Source organism: Rhineura floridana, chromosome 17 (assembly GCF_030035675.1).
Source record: "Rhineura floridana isolate rRhiFlo1 chromosome 17, rRhiFlo1.hap2, whole genome shotgun sequence".
Classification (NCBI taxonomy): Eukaryota; Metazoa; Chordata; class Lepidosauria; order Squamata; family Rhineuridae; genus Rhineura; species Rhineura floridana.
In genome coordinates, this window is record NC_084496.1 from 20658285 (window position 1) to 20677104 (window position 18820).

At 39.2% G+C, this 18820-nt stretch overlaps 1 protein-coding gene across 5 annotated transcripts in view; it reads right to left on the bottom strand.

Annotated features, from left to right (window-relative positions):
* The window catches only part of USP22 (ubiquitin specific peptidase 22), a 150748-nt gene that overhangs the window by 88982 nt on the left and 42946 nt on the right, over positions 1-18820 (bottom strand). For 4 of the 5 annotated variants that reach the window (XM_061599741.1, XM_061599743.1, XM_061599745.1 and 1 more), the window contains 2 exons: positions 4693-4806; positions 4194-4238 (listed from right to left, as the gene is read on the bottom strand). In XM_061599741.1, the coding sequence (XP_061455725.1) occupies positions 4194-4238; positions 4693-4806 (159 nt within the window). The remainder of the gene's footprint in view (positions 1-4193; positions 4239-4692; positions 4807-18820) is intronic. The other variant, XM_061599742.1, reaches the window with a different exon arrangement.

The window sequence follows — 18820 nt, forward strand, 5'->3', positions numbered from 1 at the left end:
TATAGTTCAGAAAGGCAGCAATTGACCTTCACAATATGTTCCCATAAACAACTGCTAAAAGCATACAAAAGCAGCTTTTTGTATAGAATTCCTACCCGTTTCCAAGAAACAGTTTTCTCTCTTCTCCTCACCCAACAATGGGTAAAAAACCTTCAATTAAAAGCACAACAGAAGATTGCCCCTCATGTAGGGAATTTGTTTCAAGCACCCACCATTCTCTTTGGATTCAGAGAGGTCATACTGTCACAGCACAGTTACTTCCTGAAACTAAATACAGATTGGTCTAGAAACAGCCTTACTGTGTCCAGATCTATTCAATAAAATATGGCAAATAGAACAAAAAAGAAATCCAACTTCATTTGAGAAACTACACATCTACTCTAAAGAGACATAACACAGAATCAGATATATAACAAGTTACACCAAATAAAGTATTTCAAAAAATCATACGTTTCAAGATGTACTAATGTAAGCCCCATACCCCTTGAAACTGTAACTGCAGACAGGATCTTCAGAAATATAGGTAAGGACCCAAAGAACCATAAAACAAGTTCTATGACCCCAAGGTGGTTTTAGACTCATCCGTCTCAAAGAATAATGCCCTATGAATGGTAAAACAGGTTTTGAAACTGAGCAATTTCAAAGGTCATTCTGGTGATCAGATATTCAAAGTAAAATAAAAAAAATCACCAGGCCAGTGCAAACCTCTGGGTTAGTCTAAACAGCTCTTTGGTTGCAGGCTTCAATTAATCTGTGTACTTCTGAAAAATATTTAGATGTACTACTGAAAAATATTTAAATGCACTCATTCAAGAGGATAAAGCAGGTGGTGTGTACGGTTACAGGCACATACACATTCTGCATTGTATGCTATTAAGTGTAATAGTTCTTTGATATTCCACTTCAAAAAGTGCTCAACAAATACTACTCAACATGTATGAGACATTTTTACTCCAACAATTTGTGTGTGCGTGTTTTACTTTAACTTGTGCACTGCTTTGGGTGACTTTTTGGGGGCAGAGAATATGACCAAAAACTTCCTAAGTGATCTTCCAATAAATGGAAGATTCTCCATCTGAGATGCAGCAAAACAGAGATTCCTCCAAAAAAGGAGGAACACTTTCACAGTTTACTAGAAACATTGAGATCTTTGTGACCCTTTTTTTCCTCCTAACTGAAGAGAAGAAAAACAAATACCACACAAGAAAATAAAGGGAAAACCAATTTCCATGAAATAGTGGGTTAAACAGCTACAGTGCTTCAATACACTGCATAGTCTCCATTTGCATTGATGAATAAGACACCATTAAAAACATGTACATACAACAAAACTATTTTGCCAGAAGCTTCTTTCCGGCATCTAAAATTACCCTTTAGCAAATACATTACTGAAGTTCACCTGCTACCACAACCTTCTACTGCTTTAACTGTTTGAAAACCTTATAAATCTAATATTAGGTTAAGCTACAGTTAGCATGAAGAAGTTAAGCTGGTACAGTCTGTCAATGGAGTTGATTAAAGAGATTTCAAGACAAACTACGAACAAATATTCAGTATGTAAAGTAAACATGTAATAGACACGGCAAATCAAGCTGAAAAGGCATACATATTTGTGTGGATTAGTAACAAACAAAATTCAACTGTCCTGTCTATAGGAAAGGATGTGTTGCAATTGGCCAGCTAAGCAGCAAAAAATAACGACACAGATACGTGTACAAATATTTAGAGCAAAACAGCTTAGATAACTAGGTTCTCTTCAGAAAATTAGTTTTGTTCAATTTTAGAGGGCAAGCCAACTAACGGATTAGGTTTCCCATTTCTTTGGAAAGAATTTAAAGCAAACCAAGGTACCACTCAAATATTTAAGAATGACGATGACAATATTTCAAGCAGATGTACAGCTGTCTTTTCAGCACAAAGTCTGTCATGACAGATATAGATGGAAATAAAAATCTCTGCGTTAACGTAATGACAACAGTACTAACTAATCTGAAACTAGATTCACAGACTGACTGGGAATGATCAAAGAATACTGTCAGCTCACTATTTTCCACATGACAGTGGGTGTTTCCGACAGGGACTTGTACAGCTAACCAGTGAAGCATTAATAGATCAGGTCTACAAATTTACAGAAAAGGAATATATGAACAACTGTGTGTAGCTAAGACATTTTTTCTTCAGAGTGAGAAAAAATCCACATTTTGAATATAAAACTACCATTTTACACTTAATAATCAGAGCTGGAAGGGATCTTGAAGGTTATTTAGTCCAATGCCCTGCTGACTGTGAGATCCGCAAGGTGCAATTCCAGCATCCCTGACAGATGCTCATCCAGCATAGGACAGACCACTATCTCAAAGTCAGCCTATTGAACTGCTCTTATCATTTAATAGCAATAAAGCATTTCTGTAGCTCTCCAAGAGCATTGAAAACACAAATATATTGGGAAAGGACCCTCTTGGAGAGGGTCTAGGTTTGGAGAGACCTAGGTTTAAAACCCTCCAATTATACCCACTGGGTCACTTTGTGCCAGCTGTGCTCCCACAGGGTTGTAATCCAACTAAATCGTCCCATCAGCCCTGTGCAATGAAACTTCTTCCTCTCCCCTCCCTGCATGCCCCCCATCTACTCAGGAGGGTTGAGGGAAACCCTAGAAAAGATGGGGGTACATGGAGAGAAAAGAGAGAGGAAATCCCATGGCACAAGTGGAAATCCTTGCGCTAACTGGATAATTTTGTTGGATAAAACCCACAGCCTAACCAACTTCAGAAGACTTCTTGAGGATAAAATGTATCCCATCCTGAGCTCTAGGGATTCAAGTGTAATGATGTGGTTCTCTCACAATAAGTTGCTGGGCCTTTTTTAAAAAAAAATTCTTTCTCTTTAGGGGAAGGGACCGTAGCTCAGTAGAAGACATGCTTTGCATGTAAAACATCCCAGGGTCAATCCTATTCTTGACATCTCCAGTGAAAAAGTATCAAGTAGAAAGTTGAAACCTCTACTCAAGACCCCTAGAGCGCTCTTGCCAGTCAGGGGAAACAATACTGGATTAGACTGACAAACTATAAAGTACCTTCTTATGTTCCTCTCTCATTCATTATTACAACCCTTAAGGTAGAACAGTATTACCCCGTACTGCAGACAGGTTTCAAAGCTGAGAGACAGCAGCTTGACTAAAACGCTAAGCCAGTTTATGCTGAGGTGATCAGAACTGGAAACTTCCCAGCTGACAGTCTTTACCACTACATTAAACATTCTACATTTTCATGTGCTTCAATTCTAGTTTTTAAAATATTATTAGAAGAGTTATCTTGTAGCCAATAATTTTAAAATATCACATTTACCTGGTGTTTCCAGGCTATGATCACCAATGGTACACCTCAAAATTTTCTTTTCCCTTTGGTATTATGATAAAAAATACCTGGGCACTCAAGGAGGACTTCATTTGAGCTTCAGATAATACTTAAATTGTATGCAAGTCATACAAACTTTAATGGGTCGTGGCTGCATATTTAGCACTGGGCCAGCAACTCCGCAACTTACATTTTGTCCAGACCAGCTGTTTTGCTCCTTCAAGTTAATTACTTCTCAGTCAAAGACAAGCACATTTTAACATGTTTAACAGGTTATTCAATTATCAAACTAGACACAAGGTTTAAAAATACCTTCACAAATATTTACAGTCAGGTATACTTCTGTATTCTTATCTTAAAATGGCTTTTACATAAAACATTTTATGTCATGATTTTCTTGTTCTAAAATCCATCACTTTATTTTCCCTCCAACTGAACTACTTCAAAAAATAAGGAGTCAAATGCTTATGCTGGGAGATGAGGAATGGTCCACAGCAATATTTATAACACAAGAGAAGGTGCTAAAGCTTTATTTTAAAAGCCCTTTTTGTGAAGCAATTATATCTAGATTTAGACAGATTCTTTTAAACTGCTTCAAGTTGGCCAAAACAATGTCTACTCTGCTTTCCTCCAAAAAAGAGGGAAGGCATATTTTGGAGTAGCTCAACCATGGGAAGATCATGCAAAAGTTTATTCATTTTGTCACCTCCTGAAACACACTTTCTATAATAGGAAATCAATTTATATACAAAAAGGTGGTACGATTCTTGTCTTAAAAAGGTAGATAGTCATCACAGGGACGCTTGTTAGTGAAATGTGTCACCAGGTCACACTTCTTACCTGTCATTGTACACTGGTAGTGAGAAACCATTGTTGGGGTGAAGGCTAAAAAAGAAAAAATTAGGGAAAGCAAACTGAATAACAAAACAAATGTGTACATATACTTGTGTGTAAATATTTACAGATATACATACTATATGTGTACACAGAGTGTGTGCTTATAAAGCTGGCACATTCTATAATCACACAGCAAGAGGGGCATTTTGTATGAAGGGAACAGAGTTCTTATTTACTATGCTTAAAAGGGTAGATTTATTCTGTCATAATTAACTGGGCATAATCACAAGGGAGGGGGGTTATTTCACTGCAAGTAATTTTTAAAAGTTAAGAGTGCCTGAAATTTTATGAGGTTTGCATGTTAAGCAGCCTAGCCTTTGGTACCCCAAAGAGCTGTTGATCTCCCTATAATTAGTTTTTATCTTTGATGGGCAGAAGGGCCAGGTGTAACTAAGAATGAAAGTGAGAATTCTTTTAGCAGATACTTAAAAGAAAATCAAACCTTGTAGCTTCCAAGCCTTCCGTTGTTCTTCTTTGGCAATTTGTTCCATATCTTTGTCGTATATGTAATCTTGACACATAAAGCAGTATATACCCCCATACAAAAGGTCTATGGCTGCAGAAACAGAAAATGGTGGGGAGAAAGAAAAGGTAAAATTTAAAAACACAGGCATTGGCTTCCATAACAGCATCTCTACACCCTCCTCCAAAAAAGGGGGTGGGGAAAAAGGACAAAAATACCAAAACATACCATGTTTTCTACGACAAATTAAGCAATGAGTATTGAAATGTATTTCTCAGCTTTTCTTGGCAGTTAAAATTATTTATTGCCATGGACTCTCAAATTTAAACTCAACATGACCACCACTATGCAAATTCTTTTCCTTCAATTTCAAATACAGGCAAACCTCTAAGAACTAGAATATAAACACACCTTGCAAATTAAAACGGCAATCCATTAGTGTTACCTTGAACTTAAGATGTGCAATCATAGCAAGCTGCAACAAATGTTTATTACACTTGTTCTGTCTGAGGTCAAAGTGGTCAAAATCTGTATCTTTAAGGTAATCAAAACCTTTTTTTTCCTAAGATGCACCTCAGAACATTCCTCTCATTTTAAGGGTTCTCAATAAAGTACATACATCACAATTCACGTCTCTATTGACTAAACTGTACAAATCACAGATCTAGTATTTCCAAAGCTGCCATGGTGTAAAAGCATGGCTCCAAGGAACCAATCCTCAATTTTTTAAAAGGGATTCTGTCAAAACAACCATTAAATCATAGGTCACCTCTGTGACAACATATTTCTGAGATCCACTGATGATTTTGCTATCATCCTGTGTAAAATGTATGAAGATCCATGAGGATCCATGCCTTGAACCAATGCTTTTGTGGTGCTACTGTAGTCTTTACTGTGCAATCACTGTAAGGATAGTAGTTGGGGGGGGGGTGTCATGTAAAATCAAGCAAATTCAATTTTTATACAAACTCTATGGAAAAGCAAAGAATTTGTGCAAGTGTGTGTACTTTCTCACTTACTGGGGGGGAAAGCAACCAGAGGGGTTGGTGCCCACTGTACTCTAAATTCAAAATGTGCCTGCAAAGGTTGGTGGCCTCTGTAAGACACAGTGCCTTGAAAAAGTAATCAGACCTCTGACCAGTGCTCTCGTATTACTGAATTACAAATGGTACATTGTAATTTCATTCTGCATTATATTTTATTTTGAAACACTGAAACTCAAAATCAATTACTGTAAGGCAACATTGGTTTTATATTGGGAAATGTTTGTAAGAAACAAAAAACTGAAACATGTTGCTTGCATAAGTATTCAACCCCTACACATTAATATTTGGTAGAGCCACCTTTCGCTGCAATAATAGCTTTAAGATTTTTGGGGTAGGTATGTACCAGCTTTCCACACAGCGTCGGAAGGATTTTGGTCCATTCTTCCTGGCAGATTCACTCCAGGTTGTTCAGGTTGGCTGGATGTCGCTTGTGGACCACAATTTTCAAAGAGCGCCACAGATTCTCAATGGAATTAAGATCAGGACTTTGATTGGGCCACTGTAGGACATTCAGCTTTTTGTTCTTGAGCCACTCCAATGTTCTTGGGATCACTATCCTGCTGAAAAGTGGATTTCTTCCAAAGCTTCAGTTTTTTAGTGGACTGAAGCAGGTTCTCTTGCGTATTTCCCTGTATTTTGCTCCATCCATTCTTCCTTCAATTTTAACAAGATGCCCAGTCCCTGCTGATGAGATGCATCCCCACAGCATGATGCTGCCACCACCATACTTCACTGTAAGGATGGTGTGTCTTGAGGCATGGGCAGTGTTAGGTTTGCGCCACACATAGCGCTTTGAGTTTTCTGACCACAAAACCCTCTCCCACATTGCAGCTGGAACACTCTCATGCTTTTCGGCAAACTCCAGACGTGCTTTCAGATGGTACTTTTTGAGTAACAGCTTCTTTCTTGAAAGCTCTGCATAACACAGGCCTGTATGGGAGGGTTATGCAGAGCTCTCAGTATGGTTGACTGGGGCACCATTACTCCACTCCCAGTCACTGAACTCTGTAGCTCCTTCAAAGTTGTTGGCCTCTCTGTGGCTTCTCTCACGTCTCCTTGTTCAAGCGCTGAGTTTTGAGGGACTGCCTTTTTTTGTCAATGCCTGGGTGGTGTAATGCAGCTTCCACATCCTCATCATTGAACCAACTGTGCTCATTGGGATATCCAAACACTTGAATATTATGTTGGACTCTTTTCCTAATCTATGCATTTGTATTACATTATCTCTCACTTCTGCAGAATGCTCATTGGTCTTCATTTCCCTTCAGATCCGCAGCCTGACCAATGAGCCTTCAACAGTGGGGTTTTTATCCTGACAATGTGACAGCAACTTTAATGGTTCACAGGTGGAGACCAATGCTAAGGTAACTGTGTCCTCGATAGGGCAATTTCTTTCATCTGTGTAAAAATGGGAGCTTCCACAGCATGGGGTTGAATACTTACGCAAGCAACGTTTCAGTTTATGTTTTTTACAAACATTTCGCAACATAAAACCAATGTCACCTTACAATAATTGATTTTGAGTTTCAGTGTTTCAACCTAAAGTATCATACAGAACAAAATTACAATGCATCATTTGTAATTCAGGAATATGAAAGCATTGGTCAGGGGTCTGATAATTTTTCCAAGACACGGTATTTACAGCTAACAGTGCAGAGTAGAAGCAAGCACACGTTTGTGGAACAGTGCAGAATACTGACTGGCTATTGAAAGACAGCATATAACGTCTGCGTCTGAGCCATTTTAATCCAGCATGCTTTACCAAACATGAGTTTGCAGTATACAGGGGTACACTGCAGGTGCTTTGCTCCTCCCTTGGTCCCTCACCACTGCCAGAACCTAAGGCGCAACAAGAACTGCACAGGATTTGTTTCTATTGTATTTGGAATCTAACTTAAAAATGAAATTATTAAAATGAATAATTATTAAATTATTTTATTAAAATGTATTAAAATGAAGTTTAAAATATTAAAAATAAAAATTAATTTCCATATCTTCTGTATAGCTGACTGCTCAGAAGCATTGAAGTGGTCTTATGTTCTACACAGCTCCTAGAGATTACTACGCACAGCTTAGAACATGCTGGCTCTACTGGCCACTTTTTTAAATCTTAATTGAAGATACTCAATTGAAGATACTCAAGAAACAACCCCAAGCTATATAAGCAACCTCCTTTCTTCTTACTTTGTTTCAAAAACTCATAGTAGACAGAATTAGAATGTAAACCATTAAATATCCCATTTCCTTTGACATCTTCATGTATAGTTGTCCTGGCTTCTGAAGAACTTCCATGTATGCAAAGACTGAGAGCAGCATTTGAAAATATCTTAAAATTAGATTTTCCAAAGTATGTTGTGAGAGCTGTTCTTTCAACAGAGCCAATAACCTGTGTTTCAACAGTGGCTGGAGACCTTTCATAGGCTTTACCTTTGAAATATACTATTTAAGAAGTGCCTCTTTGCATTCCAAGTGTGCACTGCTGTTGCTTCGGAACATTAAGACAACCAAAATAAGCTAGCGATATCATGTATCTTAACCTCAAAAGATGAAGTAACTACCCACATTCTATTCCTACCATTCTTGCTTATAATCAGTATAGATGGTAATTTAAAAAAAATTAAAATGCCAATTTTAACAGTTGCATAGAATATGGTACTTGCTTATATAACAGTGACATACAATGTAACAGTTGCTATAGCAATAGGGTGGGAGGATGTCAGGAGTCGCATAAATCAATATCTGAATGTTATATTTTAAAGTAGTCAGATATTTTAAAGTGAATTGTTTATCACAGCCATAAATATATTGAATATACTGCAACTTTACTGTAAATTACCTGTGCACATTACAGTTGAAACTTAAAAACAGCAGTCAATTATTACAAAGTCCTCCACTATTTGATATGCTGTACCTGGAAATTTGAAGAGAAACTAGATACTTATGGGTCTCATTTTATTATAATCCTGCCTCATGAAGGATTTTCAAAGTAAGATGGGAAGGTGGAACAAAGGCTGTTTTGTAGCTTGCTGCTACTATAACTTCTTCCATTAAGATCTATTTAGTATTCACCATCTCTGAATTCACACACATTTTTCCAGAGTGACTTTACCCAACCACATTTATGGATTGTGGGGCCAAAGCCTGCATCAAGCCTTATAAATCTTTTTTGTTAGCAGTGCATGTGGGCAAATTAGTTTCATGAATAAACTTCCTGAAGCAATCAGACAGCATCTCAAAATATGCTTGTTGTCTAGACTTCATGCTCATAATACACCTTGGCAAGCCACTCAATGATGAACTGTGTCTACACCCTACCTTTTGCACATTCCCTGTCAGATCTGCTCTCACCTATGTACTTGTACCTAAGCAGCTATTGCCCCAGCCATTTATTGGTTAGGACCAGCAGCATAAACCTCCACATGCCTCAGTTCCTCACCCAGAAATACAGTCAATGTTTCAGCTGGCTGTCCCTTTTTTAGACCTACATGCACTATAATGTCGAACTTAATTTTCCCAGCATGGAGCAGGGGTCTGGATTTTCAATATGATAAGAGTCTCCTGCCAGGCAGATTTGTTTTTGCAAGGCTTAGGTAGGAACATTTCTTAAATATCTGAAAGACTGCCTGATCAGCAGAGAGGGTAGTTCTGCCACCCTTTGAAGTTCAGGGGATGGTGGCCCAGGACAGGGCATTCTCTCTGGTGGCCCTGTCAAACTCCCTTCAGCTGAGGTGCATCTGGCAACTTCATTGTACAGTTTTAGGCAAATGCTGAAGACATATCTCTTTACCCTGGCTTTTGACACCTGGGACGTATATTTTTAGTACCCACCCTATTTTGATATTTCAGGTTGTTTTTAATTGTTCTTAATGCTGTATTTTAAAATTGTTGTAACCTTCCCTGGGACCTTTGGATGAAGGGCAGGTAATAAATGTTGTTATTAATAACAATAATAAACATTTCCATTGTTTAATATGAACTCATCAGGTGGGATATATGGAAACAAAGGTTGCAACAGGCTCTGTAAGTTATGGGTGTGAACCCCTAAAGCGTACATAGTGGTTCTCTGTTCTACTGTGTCATCTGTTCTCACTAATTCTGAGTAACAACCCTGTGAAGTTAGGGCAGAGAAATTATTGCAACTCAGCAGGTTTCGAAGTTGAACAGGGATATGAACCTGGGTTTGTCACATCCAGTCATTGTATCACACTGGCTTTCCAACAGAGCAAAGTAATACTCTGACCTAACATTCATTTGGTGTCAGACAGAGTCACAGAAGAGGTGGTGTCCAAAATAGGGATAAAGTTGCACTGGGATTCAAGCTACTGCTGTTGACAAATTTGAAGAGTTCTGCTGTAAGGCAAGACAGTTAAACCAGTTTTTCCCCCCACGATATTGTTGGCAGACACAACCAGTGTACTGAGACATACCCTTTGTACCCTATAAGCACCAGTATCTTTTCTCCATCTTTTTTTTAATCCCTCCAGCAGCAACTAAAGACTGGGATTCAAGTATACTTATATAGCTGTGGTAATCATCTGGATAATGAACAGATTTGTTTGTTATTTTCCCGATGCAAGGGATGGTTGGGCAAGAATTTCAACGGCTTGATGAAGAGTTTGGGCTATACTTTACTTGAAATAGTCCCCAAATCATGCTTGCTATTAGAGACATAACAGCTAAGTGTGTCTGTCACATGGTTCAACAGCTTCTGTTTATTTACCATGTCCAACTAAAGAAAAGCAAAGGGGAAACCTCAGTGATATAGTGTAGAGGAGTCAGATGCTTAGGGAGATTGAAAGGTGGTTGGAACCACTACACAGCAAAGTGGCAGTTTCCTCCATGCAGGAGCTAGCTGAATGCAGATCCTTCCATTTGCCTATCTCCCACATCAGACCATAAATGCGTATCTTCAAGGCAGAACTGACCCTGTTGCCAGGCTTGTTCTCAATACAATTTATATCTCACCTACCAATCCTAAAAGGTATCACAAAGTGGCTTAGAATTAAAAAAGTATCACAATTAAAAACCACAACAGGAAAGATGCAGCTAACAATTTAAAATCAAGCCAGCAGTCAACCAAGAATGAATCAGAAACTGCAGCAACAGTTTTACCAGTCTAGACAGAAAGGTTTTAAGCCATCCTATGAAAGATGGCAACTATGTCTGGTGGGGCTTTCTCACTTAGGCAAGGAGTTCGATACGAAAAATATCACTACTAGGAAGGCTCTGCTCTTGCTCTTCCAAGTAGCTACTAAGAGACCATCCCCCTTGAAGATCAAGAGTCTACAGGTGAATAAATGGATGCAGGGGTTGCTTCAAATTCCTTGGTGTCAGTACACTGTTTACAGGGGCATCTCCATCACAGCCAGCTGTCCAAGTGAATAATTCACTAATGGGGAAAAAACCTTGCCGTTTAAGAACATATCTATAACCAACAGATATTTCTATCAAATTTTAAAAAGCAAGGAATTGGGCAGCTATAATGAATGCACCAGGAGAGCAGGAGACCTGACCTCCTCTCTGAGATATTGTACTGCCCTACAAATTTGTAAAAATGCAATTTGGGTTGGTCTTTCACAGTCCAATCCACTTCCTGTGTAGCTTCGAAGAATTTGTTAACATGTGTCTCTGAGCATATGGCGAGTAGTGGCAACACCTGCAATCAGGACTGCATCTCCAAAGATGGAGAATTACATTTTTGTATGTTTGTTGGTGTTCTTCTTACTTTGCTTCTTTCCTGTGTTATTACTGTTTCTGCACAGAATCTAACCTAGAAAGTTATATTTGTCATTATTCATCCTAGAAATCTGTGTCAAATCTATTTTTATTACTTTCAAAGCCTTTTTATTGGTCAATGTCATATGATGGTGAAGACAGCCCTTTGTGTTTCAAACTGGAGGTTATGTTCTTTTTCTGTTTTGGATGCATTAACAGTTGAATCTGAAACTGCAGTTTGATGCAAAATCAGACTGATTACAATATGTTGCTACTTAAGCAATAAATCTAGCTGTTGGAAAAAACAAACTTGGCCTGCCCAAGATGCATGTGTTCAGCCTGCTATGCTTAAACCACTTCACTTAAGGAAGGGTGGGCATGGTCTATTAAAAACAGAGCACACCTAGAAATTTGCTAGAATATATTTCACCTCCCACTGTTTTATCTTGTGCAAACTGAGACACTTGTCATATCCATTGCAAACTATTCTGGAGAACAGTAAGTGCCATTATTGCACAATTTTGTGGTGGTTTTTTTAGTGTAAATTATGCAAAGTGTTGCTGTCTTTCACATATTCACAGAAAAAGAGGCAAAAGAAACTTCACTAAAATTGCAAAGTAAATAAAATGCATTTAAAGTGACTATCTGAACTATATCAACTATCTTAATATTGCTACTTCCTCCCTGCTAAAACAAGATCAGCACAGCACATGTCTTGTTTCTGTTACTTGGGTTGATTGCAGGTGTTGCCACCATTCACCATATGCACGTTATCAAATTCTTTGGTATATTATAATAGAGGCACGTTACCAAATTATTCCAAGCTGCACAGGAAGTGGATTGGACTGTGAAAGAACAACCCGAATTGTGTCTGCATTTTGACAAATTTATAGAGCGGTACAATATCTCAGAGAGGAGGCCAGGTCTCCTGCTCCCCTGGTGCATTCACTATAACTGCCCCAATTTCCCTGCTTTTTAAAGTTTGATAGAAATGTCTGTGGGCTATAGATACATTCTTAAACTGCAAAGGTTTTTTTCCTATTAGTGAACTTGTTTTGCTGATTAGTGAGTTGGGAATTGCCTGTTTCTCTGCTTTTTAATCCGGGAGGTAAGAAATGGGATCTTGTGCAAGTATGCTGAGAATGGATTGATCATTTGTATGCTTACTGAGTTCAATGGGATTTATTCCCTGCAATCATGCTTAGGATAGGTGAATCTGACCATGGGGGAGGGGGGCAGGCAGGATGGGGAGGGGAGAATGAGGGCAGGTTTGTACATTTGCATGCTTATTGAGTTCAGTGGGATTTACTCCCATGCAATCATGTTTAGGATAGGTGAAACTGACCACAGAGGAGGGAGGCAGGGAGGGGAGGAAGAAGGAGGGGGAAGAGGAAAGGCAGGTCTGATCATTTGCATGCTTACTGAGTGCAATGGGATTTACTCCCGTGCAATCATGCTAAGGATAGGTAAAAACTGACGTGGAGGAAGGGGAAGAGAAGGGAAAGAAGGGGTAGGGGTAGGGGTCGGGAGGAATGGATAAAATTGAGTGGGTGGGCACTGGGCAGAGGGAAAGCCCCTTTCCTTTCCAAAAGGAAAACATTGTGAACAGTATTCATTGTTTTTCAGGGTTTCCCCTACCTTTTTATTTGACAGCAGGCACATGTAGTCTCCCATTCAAATTTAAACCAAAGCTGTCCCCGGCCACATCCACACCAGAACTTTATTTCACTTTAGACAGTCATGGCTTTTCCCAAAGAATCCTGGGACATGTAGTTTGTGAAGGATGCTGAGAACTGCTAGGAGACACCCCATTTCCCTCACAGAGATACAATCCCCAGAAGAAGGGCTGACTGTTAAACCACCCTGGCCACTGAAGCTCTGTCAGGGGAATAGGAGTCTCCTAACAACTCTCAGTACCCTTCACAAACTACATTTCCCAGGATTTCCAGGATTCTTTGGGGGAAGCCATGACTGTCTAATGTGAAATAAAGGACTGGTGTGGGTGTGGCCGGCTGCGAGTTTGCCTTTTAGCATACTGATGGTTCTTACTGAGCATGCCTGTGCTTATAATTGACTTCAATGTTAAATTTCTTAAATTAATTAAAAATCAGCCAGGCAGTTTTTTAACTTTTAAACTGCAGAGGATGAAGGTCAGAGTATGGGGCAAGATCAGAGTATAGGATTACAGGTACTCTGTGAACATGGCTGATTTTTAATTAATTTCAAGAATTATGAGACCACTGACAGAAAAAAGTCCCACAGTGGTCTGGATTTTATTTTGCTTGTTTTACATGTCGAACTCTCGATTCTCTGAGTGTTTTGTGTATTGCCATGAAAACTTAGAGGGTTGTTAAGCAAGCGTTTCTGAGTTCAGGACTATTAAGTTTTAAAGGTTTTGTTTTGGAATGAGTTTATGGGAAGCAGCAGAATGGCATGAGGGGTATTTTCAATTTAACATTGCGGAATGCGCAAAATCCATGCTGGCTATAGTATACAGCCACTCTCATGGCTGTATAACTCAAACCTGATTAGAAGTTATTATTATTAGTCATAGCAGTCATCTGCACAATCTCTGCAAAAAGAAACTGGAGAGTTTTAAAGATCATGATACTGCCTGTTCATAATCTTATTTATACAGATTTGCAATTCATACAGAATATGGGGGGGGTTGAACTCTCAAAGTTTACTGCTACTGCTTCTCTTAGCAATGTACGTTTCCAGACCTACCCTGAAAGTCATTATTTGCTTCATTACAAATGTGTATTTTGGCTGCCCAGGAATTCACATTCACCCTCCCATACAATAGTAATTGATCTCCCTGTGGCTCAGAAATTATGCACAGATGCACAAATCATAAAACAGTAAGACAACATGCATCTTAGCAATGGTTCCTATACAGGTCCTACTGTAGCACTTTGCTATCTATGCACAGAGAAAGGAAGAAAAAGAAAACATGTTCCTACTGCAGAATTCCATCAGTGACTAGATTCAAATAATAATACCGTTATTAGTTTTTGTTCTTTCACATCCCATTTAGCCATTATAAGCAGTTCATAGGACAATGACTGTGGAGTTTCTAAACTCTTCAATCCAAAGTTATTCTAGGTCAGACTGTTTGTTCACCTAGCCCAGCATTATCTATTCTAAGTAGCAGCAGCTTTCCGGGGTCTCAGACAGAAACGTCTTTCACCACTTGTCCTGAAACAGAACTTTTTTAGATTTCGCTCTTTAGAATAAAATTATACTTCATACTTTGCAGAATAAAGAAATAAAATTCCAGTATGCTACTTAATTCTCACCATGGTTTTCCTGATAAAATATTCGTTGATTCAACCCATTTCTATGAATTGTGTGAATTGAGTAAGTAGACAAAATTAAGTTCAGCTGGAAATTGACATGGACACCTTCTGGGCCTCTCAGCTGCTTTTTATACTGTGCAGCATGACAGCTTGATGCACTGGTTAGTTTGGATTGGTAAAAAAGGGTTTGCCCTTAGTTTTGCCTTTTTTGGTCAGAAGAAACCCACGAGCAGCTGTAGGAGATGCCTACTTGGTCCCTAGGAGGGTTCTCCATTATTTATGTGAAGCTGCTGGGTAAAATCAATTTGGCTTTGGAGTAGCATTATCAGTATGCTGGAATCATCCAACTATAGTTTTGTTAACTAAGCAGACAGGAGTAATTGTGTCTGCTCTGAATTGGCAACTGGAGGCTATGGCAATGAACTTAAACTGAACACAAGACAAGATGGAATGGCAATGGTGGGAGCCAGATCGCTCCTTTGACAGGGAGACATTTGCCTGTTGTCAACTGGGCACTACTCTGTTGGAGCAAGAACATAAAAGAAGGAAAATATGAAGCGTTAATGTTATTCATGTAAATATCTGAATTTAACCTACTATATCACTGGAAAATCCAGAGACCTCTGAAGGTCTGATGGGAGAATGATAACATCTGTGCATTTCCATAATTTAATTCAAGATGTTTGTTTTTAAAAATGCAACTTCTGAAGGGAGGCAGAATGCACATGCCTTTCATGCCAAGGTCAAAGGTTCAATCCCTGGCATCTCCAATCATCTCAGTTGGTACCTTTTTTGGATTTGAACTGATTTTATGTATGTGTTGTTTCAAACCATTTTTATATTTATTGTTGGGTTTTTTAAAATTGTTTTTATATTTGCAATTGTTTCATACATGTAACTGTTTTACATGTGTTATACTGTGAATTGCTTTGGGATGCCTCTTGGGAAATAATTTATTAAATAAATGAATGAATAATAAAATCTCTGTTTTGGAAATAGCCGAAGTGCAGAATATTTTTTTGGGGTGGAGACTGTCCTCAAGATCAGGAGCTATACTGGGGATGGATCTCACCCCTGGACTTCCAATTGCTAGTACTTGCAAATACTTCATTCTGCAGTATATATGTAGCTGCTGCTGCTAAAGCTCCACAATTTGGTGTCTCGAGCTTCAGTTTCTGCTTGTCTCCATGGAGACTGATGTTGGCTCAGCAAAGTCACTAATTGCTTCAAAAATAATTTCAGTTCATTTTGAGATGTCCATGCATGCAACTAGGGTTTTTTGTGTGTGATCAAATGGCATTCCAACAGTGCAGTTTCAGACACTGCTGTTAACAATGTTTTCATTTGGCATTTCAGGGCAAACACACATTAAAATAGAGTCTCCTCACCCTTAACCTTAGCCAACAGGGATTTTTAGAATAAGCCATAAGGCTCTAAATTTAACTTTAAACATATGTAAACCATGTTTCCACCATACAGGTCCCCACAGTGGCTTGTATCAATTAATTAGACAACATGCTTTCATGCTTTCTCTTCCAAAGAAAGTTCTTCTTAACAACCAGCTCCCTTTTGATAGCTTCCTTTACTTCCAAAAACCCCTCCTCCAAAATGTTACAGATCTAAGCATCTCCTGCCCCATATTGCTATATGCACAGAGAGAGAGACAGAGAGAGAGAGACAGAGAGAGAGTATGCACAGTCCCGATGTAAAATGCCCCCAATACATAAAAAATGGCTGCCAGTAAAAACCTGACAGAAAGTGACTGTTACAAGCGGTGAGGTTATCTGCTACCAGTTCAAAGGTCTAAGCGTGGATCCCAGCAGTTTGGAGATCATGCTAGCATTTTGTTATTTAACTTTTTTTTTTAATGTGGTGGTGTAATGGGGTATATCACATTTTATTCCATCTCTTTTCCAAATAGTTCAGGGCAGGTAGCGTGAATGTGGTGCTCTGAACATTTCTCTCATAACACCCCTTGCATGGTAGGTTAGCTTGAAAGATAATGATTTGCTCACTGGGTAAACATCATACCCAAACAGCTATCTAAACCTGGGTTCTTCCTTGGCTTTAATTTATTTATTTAAATAAAAAGGCACCACCAATTCATTAGGTAACTTTTTAAAACATTAACTGTATTAAAAATAAAGTATTTCTTAAAAACTGAAGATGGCAAGGACCATCTTAGAAGAGGCACCTGTCCTTACTCTCAGACAGGAAGGAATGCCTCTTCTAAGATGTATTCAACTACAATTTCTTTGACCAAACAATAGTTTTGTATCTTTATTTATTTACCAAATTTATATACTGCTTGACTGTAATAAAACCGCTTAGCTGTTTACAATACCTAATGGTTCACATTGAAACCCACATGTGCCCTCATATTATAGGTCAAGATGGAATCAGAATTCTTTATTACAGTCATTAGACCAGGTAGGGGTCAAGATGGTGAACCACTGGCCAATGAGCCTCTCTTAATGGCCTGAGAGATCCCATTTAATTCTAGCAGTAGTGCTGTAAAAAAAAGACAACCAAGAAGTGCCATTTGGAGCATCCCCAAGCGCTCCAGAAATAGGAAGGAGTGTACTGATCTGCCCACCTCCCAAAAATCGTTCAAGTGTACAGTAGGGCCCCGCTTTATGGCGATCCGCTTTAAGGCATTCCGCTGATGCGGCGGCTTTCATTTTTAATTTAAAAGCTATTTTTGTCTCTTTTGCGACGTTTTGCGTTTCCGCATCATTTTCACGCGACGCAGCGCATTAAAGCCAATGGGGTTCCGCTTTACGGCAGGGGTCCAGAAAGGAACCCGCCATATAAGTGGGGCCCTACTGTAACAGTTAGCAATCTGTTTTAAATTTATGTGGTTTTTACGGCGTATATATAACTGTTGTAATCCGCTTTCATTTTTTAATGAAGCTGCTATACACATGTATTTACACTACACTTGATCTTTGCAAAAAGGCCGAGAAACCCCAACAGGTTGCTTTGCTGAAGTCAAGTGTTCCTAAATTGGTGGGGAGATCTCCAGTTTAAGATGAGCACTTAAGTTGTGTTCCTTAAGGACATTTGGTGGCTCAAAGGGAAATTCCCTTAAGGGGGGGGCAACATCTTCAAAATTGGTGTGTGACTAAACTAGCTCCCCCCTTCAAGCTTGTTCCTTTGTTAAAATTTTGCTGTTGAATAAATGTTGTCTTGGTTTCACATATACATGTATTTTTACAGAGGTTGGAAGTAACTAGTTACAAGTAACGAATTACTTGTAATTCATTACTTTTTTGAATAACGAGTGGGTAATTCCTTTACATTTTGATTGTAATAGAACTAGGAGCAATTTTACTACTTTTGTGGAGTAATTGTAACGTTTCCAGAATTCCTTTTGGGCATTACTTGGGGGGGGAGCAGGGGAAGACTTCTGCTCCTCTGATTTGTGGATGAACATCCTGTGCCTCAAACTTGGCTTCTGTGCAGTGTCGCTCATTCCTCATGCTCTGTGGATGGGTAGGAGGCGACAAGGGAGGAGGCGGAGAGTGAGACAGGGTGGAGTGGAGAAAACAATTATTAAAAAAAACAGATAGTGGTGGTGAAGAACAGAGTGAAGGGAAAAAGGATCCGGAGGTCAAGAACATGGATAGAGGAGGAGAAGGAGGCAGCAGCAGCGTGGAGATAAAGAACTGTGGAGAACGTGTGTGTGTGTGTGTGTGTGTGTGTGTGTGTGTGTGTGTGTGTGTGAGTGAGTGAGTGAGTGAGTGAGTGAGTGAGTGAGTGAGTGAGTGAGTGAGAGAGTGAGAGAGTGAGAGAGAGAGAGAGAGAGAGAGAGAGAGAGAGAGAGAGAGAGAGAGAGAGAGAGAGAGAATACTGTGTTTGCACTTGGCACACAAAGTGGCCTCCACCATCCTCTCTGGCTACTGTGCTGCATTTGCAGTAGTTTAACTTTTTTCCATCTCAGGGGAAAATGTTTGCTTGAGTGAGTGTCCCTTAGTTGGTGGGAGAGAGTGAGAGAGATTATGCTGGCTGGCTGAGGGGGGGGGTTGCACTTGGTTTGATGTGCAA